This window comes from Anopheles coustani, chromosome 3 (genome assembly GCF_943734705.1).
Source record: "Anopheles coustani chromosome 3, idAnoCousDA_361_x.2, whole genome shotgun sequence".
NCBI classification, from domain to species: domain Eukaryota; kingdom Metazoa; phylum Arthropoda; class Insecta; order Diptera; family Culicidae; genus Anopheles; species Anopheles coustani.
Genome location: NC_071288.1, coordinates 28,122,587 through 28,137,938, shown reverse-complemented (window position 1 = coordinate 28,137,938; position 15,352 = coordinate 28,122,587). Strand labels below are relative to the sequence as shown.

The window sequence follows — 15,352 nt, the reverse complement described above, 5'->3', positions numbered from 1 at the left end:
TAGGGACGGTTTCAAGATGATGCAAGTCCAGATTATTTTAGTAAATAACAGATTTTGTGAGTTACAAAATCAAGCTTTGCTGAATTGCAATGCATGTGTCAGACATTAAAGATCCATTTATTATGTTTTCTGCAAAATAATCTGAACAAAGGAGTTCGACACCGAACTAATTAATCGTTTATTAATTTACAATGAACAGATTTCTTTTTGAAAAGTCTACATTCTTCTATCTAGCACGACGTTTTTCACTTGAATTGAATGCAGAAGTAAACAAAAAGAAAATAATTTTGAGGTTGAAACAGTGTTGAAAGGAGCTGTAACACCATTCCACAAAACAAGACATCACTGAAAGAAATTACATTTCCACCGTGCGCTCACAAGACGTCGATCGACATCGATTGGAAAAATAAGGAAAACCTTCACTGCTCACATAGAGGCACCCACTCCCCCCTGCCAAACCTTACCCATTTGCCCTTAGCGCCAAAAGCCAAAACTTTGGGAAATCCTTTTTGGCAGAGTTGGCATGTTTTAATTAAAAACTCTTCCACTTCTTGTAGACTCCGGGCGCTCGGCGAGGGGCGTCACTCGGAGGAAATTACCAGCTAGATCCATCGAGACTTAACTTTCAACTGCGTCGAAAGCTAGAATACTTTCATCAGCTCCGACCTCCGCGTCGCTTCCGGCCCCTTCCGCCGCCAACTACCCTTGGCTCTTGGTTGGAGCAGTTTCTTCTCCTGGCAGCGCCAAGGATGTCATGGTGAACGAGCATAAATCTCCATGGAATCGTTCGGGTTGGGAGGACACGAAAAACGAGCTCCGAAGCAAAAAAGCAGAAAATTCGGAGCAAACGGAGCATTTTTTTTGTTTGTTCGCAGTATGTTTTCCCCGCGCATAGGTATGTTGTGTGAGGTTGTGTGCTTGGTGACAGCCACACCGTCCGGCTAGAGGGTTTTATGCGTGTGCTTGAGGTTCTATTTTTACAACCACAAATACTAGCCTCCGCACTTTTTATCTTTACAACCGGACTGCAACTTACCGAGGGTATCGTAAGCATTCAGTCCTTGATTTGACGTATCGAGTGTGCGAACACTCAATCAATTGCACTGTCAAACAGCGGCAGCGCTTCATGGGAATACGTGCGATCCATTCAATTTACGAGCCAATCACGCCTTCAGACGCACCGAATCACTAGTAACTCAGTATTGGGAAGCCGAACGCTTTTGTGCCCAAGTGAGTGCAATAAAAATAAACATGATTAAAATAACACGACCAAGGCGTACGTACGGTGAAGCCATTAAGGACGAAAATGAAAAATCATGACAAAGGCACTAGGAAAAAGGTGTGACGTACGAAGGTACGAAGGGTTGCGTGAACCTTAAGCTCTTCCGAGTGAGAAAAGTAACTGGTTGATTATATGCAATAAGCATGAAAAAGGTGCGAGAAAGAGAGAGTAACCCAACCATCAGAGAGTACAAGCCTTGTGAGAAAATCCTGGTAAAAGGTAAATTTTTTGCCCGTCGTTTATTTCTCACGATGGCTAGAAAAGTTTGGCAATTCTGTTGGCAACTTTTATAATTTGTTACAACACAATCCTTTCTGTGTGCATCTTTTAGATTCCGACTTACAAATACCACCTTTGCATTACTTTATCCTGTTAAAAGTCACAACACTCACCTTCGAACGAAGCAATCTAGATTTTAATGTAACGTGCTAGTACTTAATCCAAATAAGAGGAACAAATAGGACGAGTATAGCAAAGATGTGTGTGGAAGAGTTTGCGAGTGTCGTCAGGCGAGGGCAAACGTGGCCCTTGAATTGCTTTTTCACTGCGCCCAGTGCCTTCACAAAAAGCAAGCTGGATGAAGATGAAAGGATCGGGCGTTTGGAAAACGGTTTATCTCCCCTGGCAACGATGTGTGATATTTACACTGAGTGGCCCGATTTTCCACCGTTTCACTCGCGCCTCTCATCGTGTGCTTTTATTTCTTTTCCACCGTCGTTCATCCTTTCTTCACGCTTCACACCCATCTGTCAGGAGCGCAACAACAAAAAAAAAAAGCACGTACGACGTTCAATGCCTTATAATACCCCGTTTTCACACACTTTTCAGCAGCCTTCACTACCCGGGTTTTTCCCGATTTATCTGTCTCTATCTGACACTTTCCCGCCGCGTTGAAATTGAATCGCACACAGCAGCAAACAGACGGATTTGAAGCGTGGAAAAGCGATCATTTTCTGCTCAGCTGAACCAAAGGGGGGGGGGGGGGGGGGGGGATTTGGGAGCGCGAGCGTTGCAAGGCAGGAACGGCAGGATCGCATACCCGAAAACCTTCCACCCGCGTCCTTCTGGGCGAACCCTTTACGATAACACTGGCACCGCGCTCGTTCCGGGAAAAGCCACTTTTGGGATTTCTGAACCCATCGTCCCCGGCATACGCAATGTGTGTGTGTGTTGCTGAGAAAAACGCTGGGAAAATCAAACGCACGCACTCCCGCTCGCCGTGTGGTGTGTGAGGGAAGGGGGCGGAAGATCGATGGTGCTTTTCCGGCCCTGCCAGGAAGCTCGCAAGGGGCGAATCTTGCCAAACGACACAGACGACGGTGAAGACGCTGTTGTGCGTCGTAAACTTTGTGGCTTTTTAAGACCCTACACGCGTTCCCAACTGTACGAAGGATGTACGCGCGTGTGTGTGCGTGTGTGTGTATGGTGCTTGGTTGTTACTTCTTGAAAGATTTGATCAACGCCCCCGCACACCGGAGATGAGTGGTTCCATTTTGCGTGTGCCGTTTCATGCTTTTTTTTTACGTCGGTTTCCTTTTTTCCCGCGAAGGAAAAAGTGTTTTTTCCCCCCGGTGTGTGCCTATCAGTTATTTGGCCGGAAAAACCCCTGCGGTGCCCAAAACGCACCGGGCCCTGGGCCGGGTTCACTTTTGATCGATCGTTCAATTGTTTTCCCCCGCCCCGCTCTTCAGGCGAGAAAAATGTCTGGCACGTTTTTCAGTTTCGTTCGCCCGAATGCGGAACGCTTTTGCACACGAAGTGGTTCGCAACGTTCCACGACAAGATGATTCGATTTAATACTCCAGAACAGTCGGATGTCGCGCAAATAGTGAACCCTTGACGAGTTGTGTTGGTGGCTATCGAAATTTTACAGATTCCACGTGCCCTCTTATTTTATGCAAAACTTGATTGTTATGATAAAACAACTTGGAGTTTTCCTAAGCGTTTATTAATACAATTTTTAAGAATTTTGTAAGATACAATATTTTTGTAAAAATTAAAGTTTACTAATTTATTTAGAATCAAAACGCAATATTCTTGTTTTAATATTGGGCCCAACAAATGAAATTTAGCTCTTGGACTCTTTATAAATTAACAAGAACTTCTTCATCAAAGATTCACCGGATTTTCGACCAACGGAAGTCAGAAAGCTATTAACAGAGCTGCACGTGAAATGCAAATGTTTCAAGGCACACTCGAACACACGAAACGGCCAATATTGGCCAAGTGCTAACGTCTTCGCGAAAATGTCCCGTTCGTCGATGGCAAAGGTGGCCCAGCAATTTCGTGACGTAAATATCGATTATCGAAACATCGGAACCATTAAATTCGCATCATCCTACCGTGGCGAACGTCGGCCCAACGCTTTGCCGACTTAATGACCATCCCAGCCGGGCAGGGTGGGGAACGAAGACCGAAGCACTGGATTGCTGCCGATGACGACGTGCCGAAGTCGTAAAGCCGGATCGATTCCCGGCATTCGACACGCGGCCATCTTGAGAGGTAATCAGCAGTGACTATCTCTTTGAAAAATTAGCTTTTCCTTGCGCCCACACCCAGTGGTGCGCGGTTAATGGGTCGTGAAGAAAGCACGGAAAACATTGAACAGAAGTCGACCAGCACTCGAGAGCCCACATTTCCACCCACGGTCGGATCCGCCCGCTGGCGCGCCGGTTCCATCGCTAATCGTTCTTTTGCCCTCGATGGTCGACCCCGGAGCTGTTTTCTTCCCCGCTCGAAATCCGGAGAAAAACGGAGAAGGATATTAATTGAATCGTTGACATCGTCCGGTCAGCCACCGAGCGACGGTAAAAAGTCAATGTTGCTTTTCCAGCCCCCAAATGGGCCCCGGTACACAAGGTCCGGTCAAACGGCATCGCGTAATGGGCTCGAGATCCACCAACGACTGTTCGCTGAGAAAATCACTCCCTCAAGTGCTCTGGCAGCAGAATCGGACAGAAAGAAAACTCCTTAAGGTACCCTACGGGTTACGGAGTAACACGCAATTTACACGATCGACATCGGTATCGTGAATGATTTTATGTTCCACCGGGGAGTTCCTTAAAGTTTATTACTACCCTCCCATTTCCCTTCCCTTCACGGACTTCTCCGAAGGACGAGAATTCTCACGGGTTTCACAGAAAAACCCTAACTTTTCCCGCTTCATTCCTAAAGCCCGAAGCTCCGTGGATGACGATGGAAGCTGAGAAGAGATTATAAAGCGAGTTATTGTTTGAGTTTGCTTAGTTCTTGACTCGCAATTTGCTCCCTCGGTTCCTTTTCCCTCTCCCCGTGCCGTGGCGTCCCGTTCGGGTGGAAACGAATCAACAATTTCCCAGCGAAGCACGAGAAAATGGGATTCATTATGAGTATGCTAGCCTCAACTCGCGTCCCCAGAGCGCCGCCGGTTCATGATGCGTTCCACAGTTGGGTAGGCATGGGGTCCTTCGGGATTTTGGTGAGGGGGGGAGCCGGACCGGGAAGAACTCTATGAGGTATGAGGCGACTCATGCAAACCCAAGAATATATAACGTAGCGTGAACTTTTCTCCGTACAGAAATACGTTCACAAATTGAAGCATGACAGCCAACCATTGACAGGAATGTATGCGGTGCCTTGTATATGTGTACGTGTACGTGTGCAAACACACTTACGGGCGCACTTACACGAACACACGTACATTGAACTGGGTCGAGTGCCGAAGTATTTGAAATATTCTGCTCGTTTTTATGCAAATTTTGTCTTTCCTTTTTTCTTCCCCGCCGGATTCGATGCGGCTGCCGCTGCTTTACGACCAATCCGCGCAGAAGGACCGCCGTAAGTGCCCGGAAATGGTGGATACGACTGTTCATACGCCTACGAGATCTTCACCGGTACTCACGCTTGCCGTAGGTGCCTCGGGGAAATGCACAGCTAGTTCATTTCCGTCGAGTGTCCCAGCGGAGGTAATTTTATTTGATCATAATTTGAAATGGTGTCTCTATAATAAGACGCTCTCGTGATATGCCTAACTTTAAGAGGAAAACTCAAACTTACGTTTACACCAACATTTTCCCTTTGTTTCCTTCATGTAAAGGCTCCCTTTTCTTATCATACCTATTTACATTTTTTAACCGTCCTGCAAGATTATTCCTTAAAATTAAGGGAGTACAATTGTCACCGCATTCGAGCACATTCTGGAACAATAGATAAAACCGCGGCTCCCAAAACATACACGCCTTCATTGCGGGTTCGTTTAGGTCTCTTGAGCAACATTCCTAAAATATAATAAGATGCGTATCGCGAATTCTATTCGCCATCGGAATTGGAGCCAGCGTGAAGGCGCTTTGCGTTGGAATATTCCAAAATTACGCACACTATTTCTCTTCTCTTTTGAAAAGCAACTCCGGTCTTTTGTGACGAGCTCATGAAGTGGCTTGATTAAACCCGCAGCATCTCTTCTAACTTGCTCACATTTCCTACCGGCATTCTGGGTTGCCCAAAAACATTCCACGTCACTGTTTTTTATTTTAATTTTTTTGTTCCGTCCTTACGGTGTTAAATATGGAATCCAATTTCCAACAACTCCTCAACGACACGGGGCTGTAATGGGACTTCGGAGAAACATATTTTTGGAAATGGAAAGCACGAACGTGTTTGTTTTTCTCTATCGGGTTATTAAACTTGTCGGTCGGCTGAATTCTGCTGAATCCCGCGTGGAAAACTCCAATCCGCAGGATGCGGAAAATTTTCCACCACGCAAAGCAATTTTTGTAGCGCAGTCCCATGGATTCTATCGAAACACGGATAACGATTCGGGCCGGTGTGTTTGGAGCTTGTTTTGCCAATTATATATCGGTAAGTTTTCCGTATTCCAACATGTTTCCGGGGAAGGATGTATTTCCCGGCAGGCGTTCAAAATGTGGGGAGGTATTTCATACGGGGATCACAACATTCTGAATTAAATTGTTTACTTTTGACCAAACACATCTCGAGTTTATTGGCTCGCCAATGGGTTAATCGGCTTGTGGTGACAACTCGTTTATATTCCTTTTGGTTGTCTTAATTTTATTTTATATTTATGCTATCTAATCGGTACATTTTGTTTGAATGAAATATTTTTCGATCGTAAAACCAGATCAGTTTTGATTTCCTTTCTTCCCTTCTTGCAGGTAACAAAAAAAGCAATGACCATAATTCGGGCATGTTTTTCCTTTCCTGAGTTTAGCAAAACGATTCCCTTTAGAATTTCACACCACAGTTTGGCGTGGATTGCCAACAAACAACCAATGCTTCTTTTTATATTTTCATTGCCATTTCGACACCTTTATCGATCGCCTTCGGGTGATCAGTATGCAGAATAAAATACACAGCCTTCACTAGAAGCCCTTACCCCCTCCCTTACCATCCGATGAGTTTGTTTGAAAAAAAATTGGGGTCAACGAGGTTCCATTAGCTATCGCCCTTTTTTTCTTCTAAGACATTCCTTTTTATTTTTGCTTCCCCTTTCGATTACTTCCATAATGCCGGTGGAAAACTACGAAAGGAAACTCACTTTTCTCTTGGTTCGTTCCAAGCCTCAACACCCATGGGTCGTGGTTGACGAGTTGGTCAGCACAAAGGGCTTCCGCAGGGCGTCAGGGAAAGGTGGAGAGAAATGGTTGGAAGCACAAAAAAATAATGGAAAGCCATTGCGGAACGTTTTGTTGTATCCAGTTTTAACTAAATTATAAAGACCGTCGAAGCTGAAACTTTTCTGTCCCCTTCCGTAACGCTGCGTCCTTTCCGGTGCGGCCTACACCTTGGTATCAACCCTTGGTTGATGTCCTTTTTTGCTCTCGCTTATCGCCGATGTGAACCTTTCGAACCCACGCCGTGGTTACTACCCCGGGGCTATTTGCTTGTAACTTTCATTACATGCCGACCCCTCAGTTCCGGTCAGTCAAAGTGGTGTGGGTGGTTACACCGCGTTCGACGGTTCGCTATCACGTGACGGACTCTAATTTATTCACAGGGACAGTTTTTATTCTTATATTTTTTTATTTTTGGTCGAACTAGAGACCGTTGGTGGTGATGAAGCGACTCAGAACCGACTCGTGCTAACTGGAAGTTTCTTTTTCTCGTCCTTTCTAATGGCTTTTTATATAGGAAATTATTTTTATTCCTGCGCCACATTTCTCTTCATTATCGCGCGACATTAGTGCGAACGGTGACGCACGTAGGGTTGGTTCGGAAGATATTTCCCACCCCCGGGGGTCGGCTGCTTTCACCCGGTTAGCACGTATCTCGGCGGCAGATCGGAAACAGGAAAACTTCCGCTCGAGCGCAGCCCATCCACCAATTGTCCGCCCGGTTGCCTAGGCAATCGGCAATCAGGCAATCCTTAGAATGGTGGCGAAATATTTTCAACATCCACTTGAGGGCCACCCCGTCCACGTACCCTCCCTCCCCCAATTTGGCCTCGGGCGAAGCTGGCAGATGACTTCCGCCTTACAAACGGCCGAAACGTGAGCCAGACCCAAATTGTTGAACCCATTGGGTGGATGGCAACCCGTTCTCGGGAAAAAGGAGCCATTTTTGTTGAAGACTCGCAGGCTAGCATTGGGGTTTTGTTCCACAGCCACTCCTGGATGGCTTTTGGAACTTGGTTCCCGAGAAGGACAAAAGTGGATGAAAAGATAAGTGTAAGATGTTTGTGCTATTCGTTGAATCGAAGCTCCTCCAAAGCTTAGTTTTCTAGAAGTATATAAACCCATATAACTTGTTGGTAATATTGAATCTTTGTCGCATAACATTCGTTGTTGGGTTTAGTTTTAGAAGCAGTTGTGAAAAATGCGAAATGAAGACAGTCACTTATTTTATCAACATTTGAACAGGAAATATATGTTGTAGCAAACTTATCAAATTTAATAAACCTTCTTGTTCTTTTATTAATTTTATACCTTCTTTTTCTTTTAATTAATCCGTTAGCAATTATGTTTATTTTAAATAATCATAACTAAACCACTGAAAATTACTGCTTTTCCTTATTTTCAAATACAACGCTCCATCAACTGTATAACATTTTATCGTGTTTAAAGCCATGTAATCTGTGTTTCTGGTGAAGAAACCGAGGATGATTCATAATTTTCCATGGAAAGAATTCCCTCCACGACGAAGGTTTTCGCCATAAAGTCGCGAAAAAATGTGTTACTGTCTGCGGGATTATCCAAGTTTATGCCAGCCATTAGAAAAGGGCGCATAAAGTTCACCGTGACATTACGCTGCCTCGCTTCTTCACAATCCACTTCTCTACTGTTAGGCGAAAGACGCGCCCGGTGGAGTGGGGATGATGGGGAGGAACGTTGTCAAAGTGTGTCAGTTAGTCGATTCAATTTGGGGAATCAATTTCGAACAATTTGTTAATAACGTTACCACGTCCGCTTTGACAGCTTTCGAGTGTTCGAGTTGAACGTTCCGAAGGGATGCGAGTTTCACCGAGCAGAGGCTATATTGCCTTTAAACACTTTTCATGTCTTTCCACCCGTCTTTCCCTGCTCCATTACATAACAGTATGTTTGTGTTTTAATTTTTTTTATTCTCGCTCCTCGGTCGTGGGAAAATAGTAGGACGTCCCAGGACCTGCGACGTACGGTGTGGGGTTTAGGCCAACCCAGCGACAACAAACACGCATTTTAAAACATCCAACGGGTGCCAGGCGAAGCACCAGACTCGTGCGCCATTCCTATGACTCATGCTGCATATTAAAATCCCTCGTCACTTGGCACCAAACGGGGGGAAAACGGGCACCTGCTGTCCCGTTTCCGGTCCGGGAAACCGTCTCCTCCCTTCCGGCCAAAGGCTTGCCAAGAATTTCTAAGTCGCTTTTTTTTTTGCAGCGAAGTAACCTTTTTTCCGAGCGCGTTTTGTGCACGACTGGGGAATAAAAGAGTGTCTGTGTACACTGTCAGGGTTGGTGACATCTTCCGGTGGGAAAGGAAAACGGCAGACGAGCGCGGCATTCTGCCAGGGATGTGTCGAACAGCTGCCTTTCCCCCTCGAGGACGTGAAGGACGAAAGGCCACGTAAAAGCGGAACGCACGAGACGTAGTTCCGTTTCGAAATCCGAAATTCTTTTTGCGCAGGACAATCGGCACTCGGAGGGTTTACAAGATGGAATGGAAGTGTCGAGCGGAAAGGAACCACCGGCCACTGGTGAAAAAGGGGACATGGTTGCTAGTATTGGTGCAACGGATACCGCGTACCTGGGTGTATGTGAGTTCCGCGGGGAAAAAGTAACATTCCTCCGTCCGGCGTGGCCCAAGAATAAACAACGGGAGTTTCTTTTTTTCCCCATCGTTCTGAGGTTGAAAAGGAACTGCTGTCCATGTCCTTCGGTCCGTGTCGGTGAGGGTGAACTTAGAATCGCGTGTAAACATACACCCACGCTCCCTGCTTTCGGGCCCCGCGAAGGGGACGGGCCAGATTTTCCGTCAACCCGGGTGGACACAAAGGGAAGATAATTTGCTACGGTATCGATTTTTTTCTGGGACTTTTCGCATCGTTCTGTTTAGGGTAACGCTGTGTGGGGTAATATTTCTCTTACCGGGGTGAGACTCACTCGACCGACTCCCGAAGCCTTTTAAGGGAAGCGTACTTGTACGGGCGACGCAAAAATTGCCCATCGAAACGTAAACCCGATAATAGATCGTAAGAAACGCTCCCCCAACGAAGTCAGGCAGTTCCATGCTCGACGGTAAAGGGAGTCAAAAACATGAAAATGGATGAAAAAAAACGATTATGACAATTGCCAACCGGACAACACCGGGTCGTTCCGGGTTCATCGGTTCGCCGCCGGTGAAGCCCACTGGAAAGGCTTCGGTTCCACGGTAATCCTACCCGCTTACGATCGCCACCCAATTTCCTCGTGAAAGCGTCTAATTTTCTGACTATCCAAAGGGGGCAAAACATATCATAGTAATGCTAGCTTAAAATGGACTAAGAAAACCCATTGCGAATAAAATGCACCACGCACATTCACCAAGAAAACATAACTTGACATTTTGGCTTCTGGGGGAGGGAAATTCGAACCCCCTAGGATTAGGGGTTAGTAAGTAGCAAGGGTTTCCGTTTGTGAGACCGGTCGTGTTGCGTGTAGCCTTGCGATTGCACGAACGTGAGGTTCAAGGTGATTATGCACCTTAACCCCTTCCGGTGGGGTGCCCACTCGTAGCTTTGGCTGGATGAAGGTGACGAAGCCAAGTAGCCTCTGCAGTGGGAATCGATACGTGGCGTGGCGCACAGAGGGAGTCAAAGCAGGCGAGGGTTTCGGTTGGACGAACGCCAACGGCATAGGGAAAATGGTGGTTTCCGGTTTCCTCCTACTAGGAGGGTTGATACTAGGGGGAACTTGTGGAGTCCAAAGGGGTCCCATTGACGTCAGAGTGTCAATCGGTCGATAGAATTGTTATCGAAGACGACGAGAAAACATGTAACATTCTCCTCGGTGCTAGAATAAGTGTTCGTTTGGGGGAAGGAAAGCCGTCGGACGTTCTACATCATTAACCGTTTGATCTTACCTGTATCTGATAAGCGGAGCAAAGTGCCACCAGGGCAAACGCGACCGTTACTGGCCACACGGACGACATCGTTCTGTTCACGGAACTGTACGCAACTTCCTGTTCACACGCACGGGACAAACTCTCTCACACAAACACGCACTCGCCCTTGGGCACCTTGGTTCCTCACTGGGGTGTTGTTGTCCGTTTCTTCCGTTTGTTTATTCGTTTGTTTTTGATTTATTTCCTGCCACTTGCCAAACGAACGCTTCCTGTCGCACCGAGGCGCCCTTTCTCACTACTGGCGATATCGCACTGCTTCCGCTGCACACCGTCGGCACACACTCGCATACGTGTGGCCTTTGCGAAACACTCTCGACACACACGGATAGCACCACGTCCGATGCACAACACAGGCGGGCCGTGTGCACTCTCTGCTGCACACCGCTACACGATGTATGCAGTTTATCGTATGTGGGAAGCAACTAGTACGCACTATTTTCACCTGAAATCGCCTGTAACGAATATAAGGATAACAACTTTAGGAACAGACCAAATGACATAAGTTAACATAGCACACTACGATGAAGTTTCGAATACCCATTCCAGCGTATCTTCAGTCAGTCTTTACTCACACACCCTGACTAGTAAGTAATCCTTTCACACTTGCTTGCACACACAGTAATCAGCGCTTTGAAAAGTTCCAGGAATAAAAGGGAACAGGATTTGTTCACGGGAAAAATCACTCGAATCTTAATCTGCACATGTATGTAGATTAATCACAGTTGAAAAAATACTTTTCCAAGCGTAATAAACAAGCTAGGAAAACAAAGAGCAATAAACACGAGCCATGGGTTTGCAAAAAAAAAAAGCAAAGCGAACGAAAAAGACCGTTAACCGAAAATAAAACACTAAATCACAAGGAATTAGTGAACATTGCGAGAAAATATCGAAACAACGGCGGATTTCCACTTGGAAAAGCTAATCGAACGGGAACGGGATTTCCAAATCGAAACGTTGGTAAGTTCTCGGTAGAAAAAAACAGGGGACAAACAAACCGAAACTAATCTTCGGCCAGGATCAACACGGACGCATTCGGTCGGGATGAATCATTCGATGGTGACCAAAATCGAACGCCATCGCGTTCCCTAATCTCCTTCGATTAATAGTTCCACTCGGATGCCCGCTCACGTTCGATTCTCAGACTACTTTTCGGGCCCAGGCTCGGTACATTTTCCTCCGGCAAAGGCCTGGAGTTTCCTGCTGGATGTTTAGTTTTCCTTTGAGATCGATAAAAATTACACCAAAGCAAAAGGGACCGATTTGGTGGCGCGAGATGCGGCGGGGTGAGAAGGCCATAATTCGGACCAAATCGCACGGACGAACCAGTGCACAAAAACAATCCCCACCAAACCCGAGTGTGCGTGTGGCTGATAGTGTGCATGTATGGGTCTGTGTGTGTGTGTGTGGGGGTTAGTTGGAGTCCGGCTTTCGGTGCACGATTTGGGTCGAATGAGATATTAAATCCTTTCAGGCGCTTATCCTTGGCCCACGGCACATCACAGGACCATTAAGGTGGGGATATCCTTTTTACACTTTCGACTCTCGGTCGTGCCGTTCCTCTCTCTCTCTCTCACTCGCTCTCTCGTGCACTCTCAGTGCACGTTACTACACTCTTTCGCTCACTCGCCCACTCTAGTCCTTCAACCAGCGTGTCCCGATGGTCTTTGTTTCGCACACACTCGCCCATACACGCCCGTGGCTCGGGCTTCATTGTGTTCGCTCAGCTGCGCATTTCGTCCCCGCGTCCTACAATACAGCCAAACCACGGCCCATTGCCGTGTAAAACCGTCCACCACGTCCTGTGGGCACACACTTGCGCACGCACGTTCAGCAATACACGGCACACGCACGCACACCAGCGCAGACTCCGGCCACGACAATGGCGCAATGGCGGGTCCTGTGGCGCGGCGAAAGCAGCCTTTTTCCTAGCGACCCGAGCGATGATTCATGCGACGGATCGATTTGTGTGTACGGAGGAAAAACGGGTACCGCTTTCCCAAGGAGGAACATATACACACACACACACGCACACACCCGTACGATGGTGCACACTGTCACAAGTTTGGCAGAGCGTATACTATACTGCTACTAAAAACAGGCGACGGATGGAGTTGGAATCGTTCTGGATGGCATAAAGTGAAGTAACTTTTCGCTGCAAATAGACCGCATGAAGGAGCTGCTGAAATGATTGGGAAAATGTTTTTCCCAGGGAAACTGGTTTTCTCACGCGTGTCTCAAAAACGAATCGAAGCCAAAAACTTGCGAGTAACGTGTAACAACTGGAGATGGTTTAGGGTGCGATTTTCCTCTCGTAGTGTTTTTGTGCATTAAAACAGATCCTTGAATGAGATGTTGAAGGTTTAATGGTTCACAAAGTTCGGGTGGAATAATCTCTCGACAGGCTGCAGAGTGGAATAAACCATTCTAGAACGTGTCCTTAGCATTCGATTCGTTCCGGATGACTTATCGGGAGCACTTTTTGGCACCTATACACACAGTCCACAGTTTCGATGGAATCGTCTCTTTGCTATTCAACTCCTGATTCCTCAGCACTGGATAAATTGTGACCACTTTCGACCGGATTCCGGAGCTGACGTTCCGGAAGGTCACCATAACCCGTCCGCCTTATAAAACGCCGCTGGAGTAAAATACACACAAACACACGCACACACACACACACACACGCAACCATACACCCCCAACACCTGCACGCCCAACACAACAACCTGCGCTGGGGCCGTGTCCAGTGTACCGTGTCAAGAGAAAGCTCTGCTACTTCTGCTGCTAGAGCGTGGCAGTTGACGGACCGACACCTTATCTGGCGAGAACCACTTGGGAGGCTGTTTCCGATGTGACTGCGTACGGCACGAAATCGAAACTGTCGCCGATGTCGGGGCACCGGGACCGCTTCGGTTCCGTCGTCGATATTCTCTATGCGCTGCCTTGATGATCTCCCCCCGTCGTGTCTCAGAAGGTTGTTCTTTTCCATCTTTTTTTCATGCTGTCCCGCGAGAGCATAGCTCCATTGTGGGGTGCGAGATGGACCACGAAAAGAGAGAGAAAGAGAGAAAGAGAGTCAAACAACCGCTTCGTGAAATTGGTGGCGCCGGCGAGAAGAGAGAACGGACTAGAAAGGAAAGACATTTAATTCCACCCGAAAGCCGCGGATGGGTTTATGTTGAGTATGTTCTGCCGGAAGCGTGTGGAGGAGATTGGTGGGTGGGTGGGTGGGTTGGTGGACACGACAAGGCTGAGTCCAGCGTTAGCATAACAAAGGTGTAATCATTGATCCGATGCAGGAACTTCGAGAGCGAACGCAGTCGCTGCTTCCCGAGGGGTAGAATCGTTCAACAAAGGTGTGTAACGTAAGCAAGTTGATCTCATATTATTTACAGCATAGTATCTTAAGTAGTTTAAAAACAATTCAATTTTATTACGAAAGTTTCATTTCGTTTTGTTTTAGTTTAAATAAAATAGTTGACAAAAAATTTAAGTTTGTGTTAGTTGGAAATAAATACTCACTGTCTTTACCTGCTTTACTATTTCCAGCAAGTTTGCAACTTTTACTTGATTTCAACCCAATTATCGAATAAATTCTAATTTACAACGCTTGGAAAAGGATAAAAACTATAGTAAATTTTTAGATAAAGGATAGTTGGGAATAATTTTGAAAACAGAAGTTCAAAAATGCTGGGAACAATGATACATCACATATAATAAGGTTGGAAAGTAAGGTTGATTCTTGATAAATATTAAACCCATTTTTACCCGGAAATACATGCGATTTTGTTTTCTTTCCAAAAGTAGAATAGTTTGATTCTTTAAAAAAAATTAAGCAATAAAGCCCTATGAACATAAATATTCCTACTATTTCGGTACATCCTATCGTTCGATTAAGGAAAACTGCGCTCCCTTGGGGGGAAGCAGTGCTGTCGGTGTACTATAAATTTTCGGAGAGTCAGTGGAAATTCCGGATAGAAAAAACAAAACTCAAATTTGCATTAACGAAAAGAGAGAGGGAGAGATTTTCCGACAGGACTCGGTGAGAGTGGGAGAGAAAAAGGCGAAAGGCAGAGAGCCGATCGCCAAAAGGGAGCGCACGAACATCCTTCGAGCCTGTTGTAGGCATGCGCGCTTACAATCGATACCCGTTATGCGAATCCATTTTATGTTTCTGTTCTGTTCTCCTCTTTCGACGGTTTCGGTTTTCTTTTCGGCTTTCCCTCGCGTCGTATTTTCCGGAGTGCGAGAGCCAGTGGGAAGTGCTGGGAGGGAAACGGGGCTGTATTTTCCTACGACGAAGATGGCCATTTTCGACCGGAAAGGGGACGTTTGTCGATTTCTTTTCTTTCCCATACTTTTGGTGAAGCTGCCGGGTTTGCGGATGCTCTCAAAGGCATGAGTCAGGCGGTACCCGACGCCAGACACGGGGACATGCACACACACACACACACTGCAACTCTGTGCTGAGGTGAAGGATCAGGGCTTGTGA

The 15,352-nt window shown here is 46.5% G+C and overlaps 1 protein-coding gene across 1 annotated transcript in view; it reads right to left on the bottom strand.

The window, feature by feature from the left end:
• LOC131258901 (amyloid-beta-like protein) overlaps positions 1–10,887 on the bottom strand; it is a 69,049-nt gene extending 58,162 nt beyond the window's left edge. The window contains exon 1 of the mRNA XM_058260298.1: positions 10,819–10,887. Within this exon, the coding sequence (XP_058116281.1) occupies positions 10,819–10,887 (69 nt within the window). The remainder of the gene's footprint in view (positions 1–10,818) is intronic.
• Positions 10,888–15,352: the final 4,465 nt, after the last annotated feature.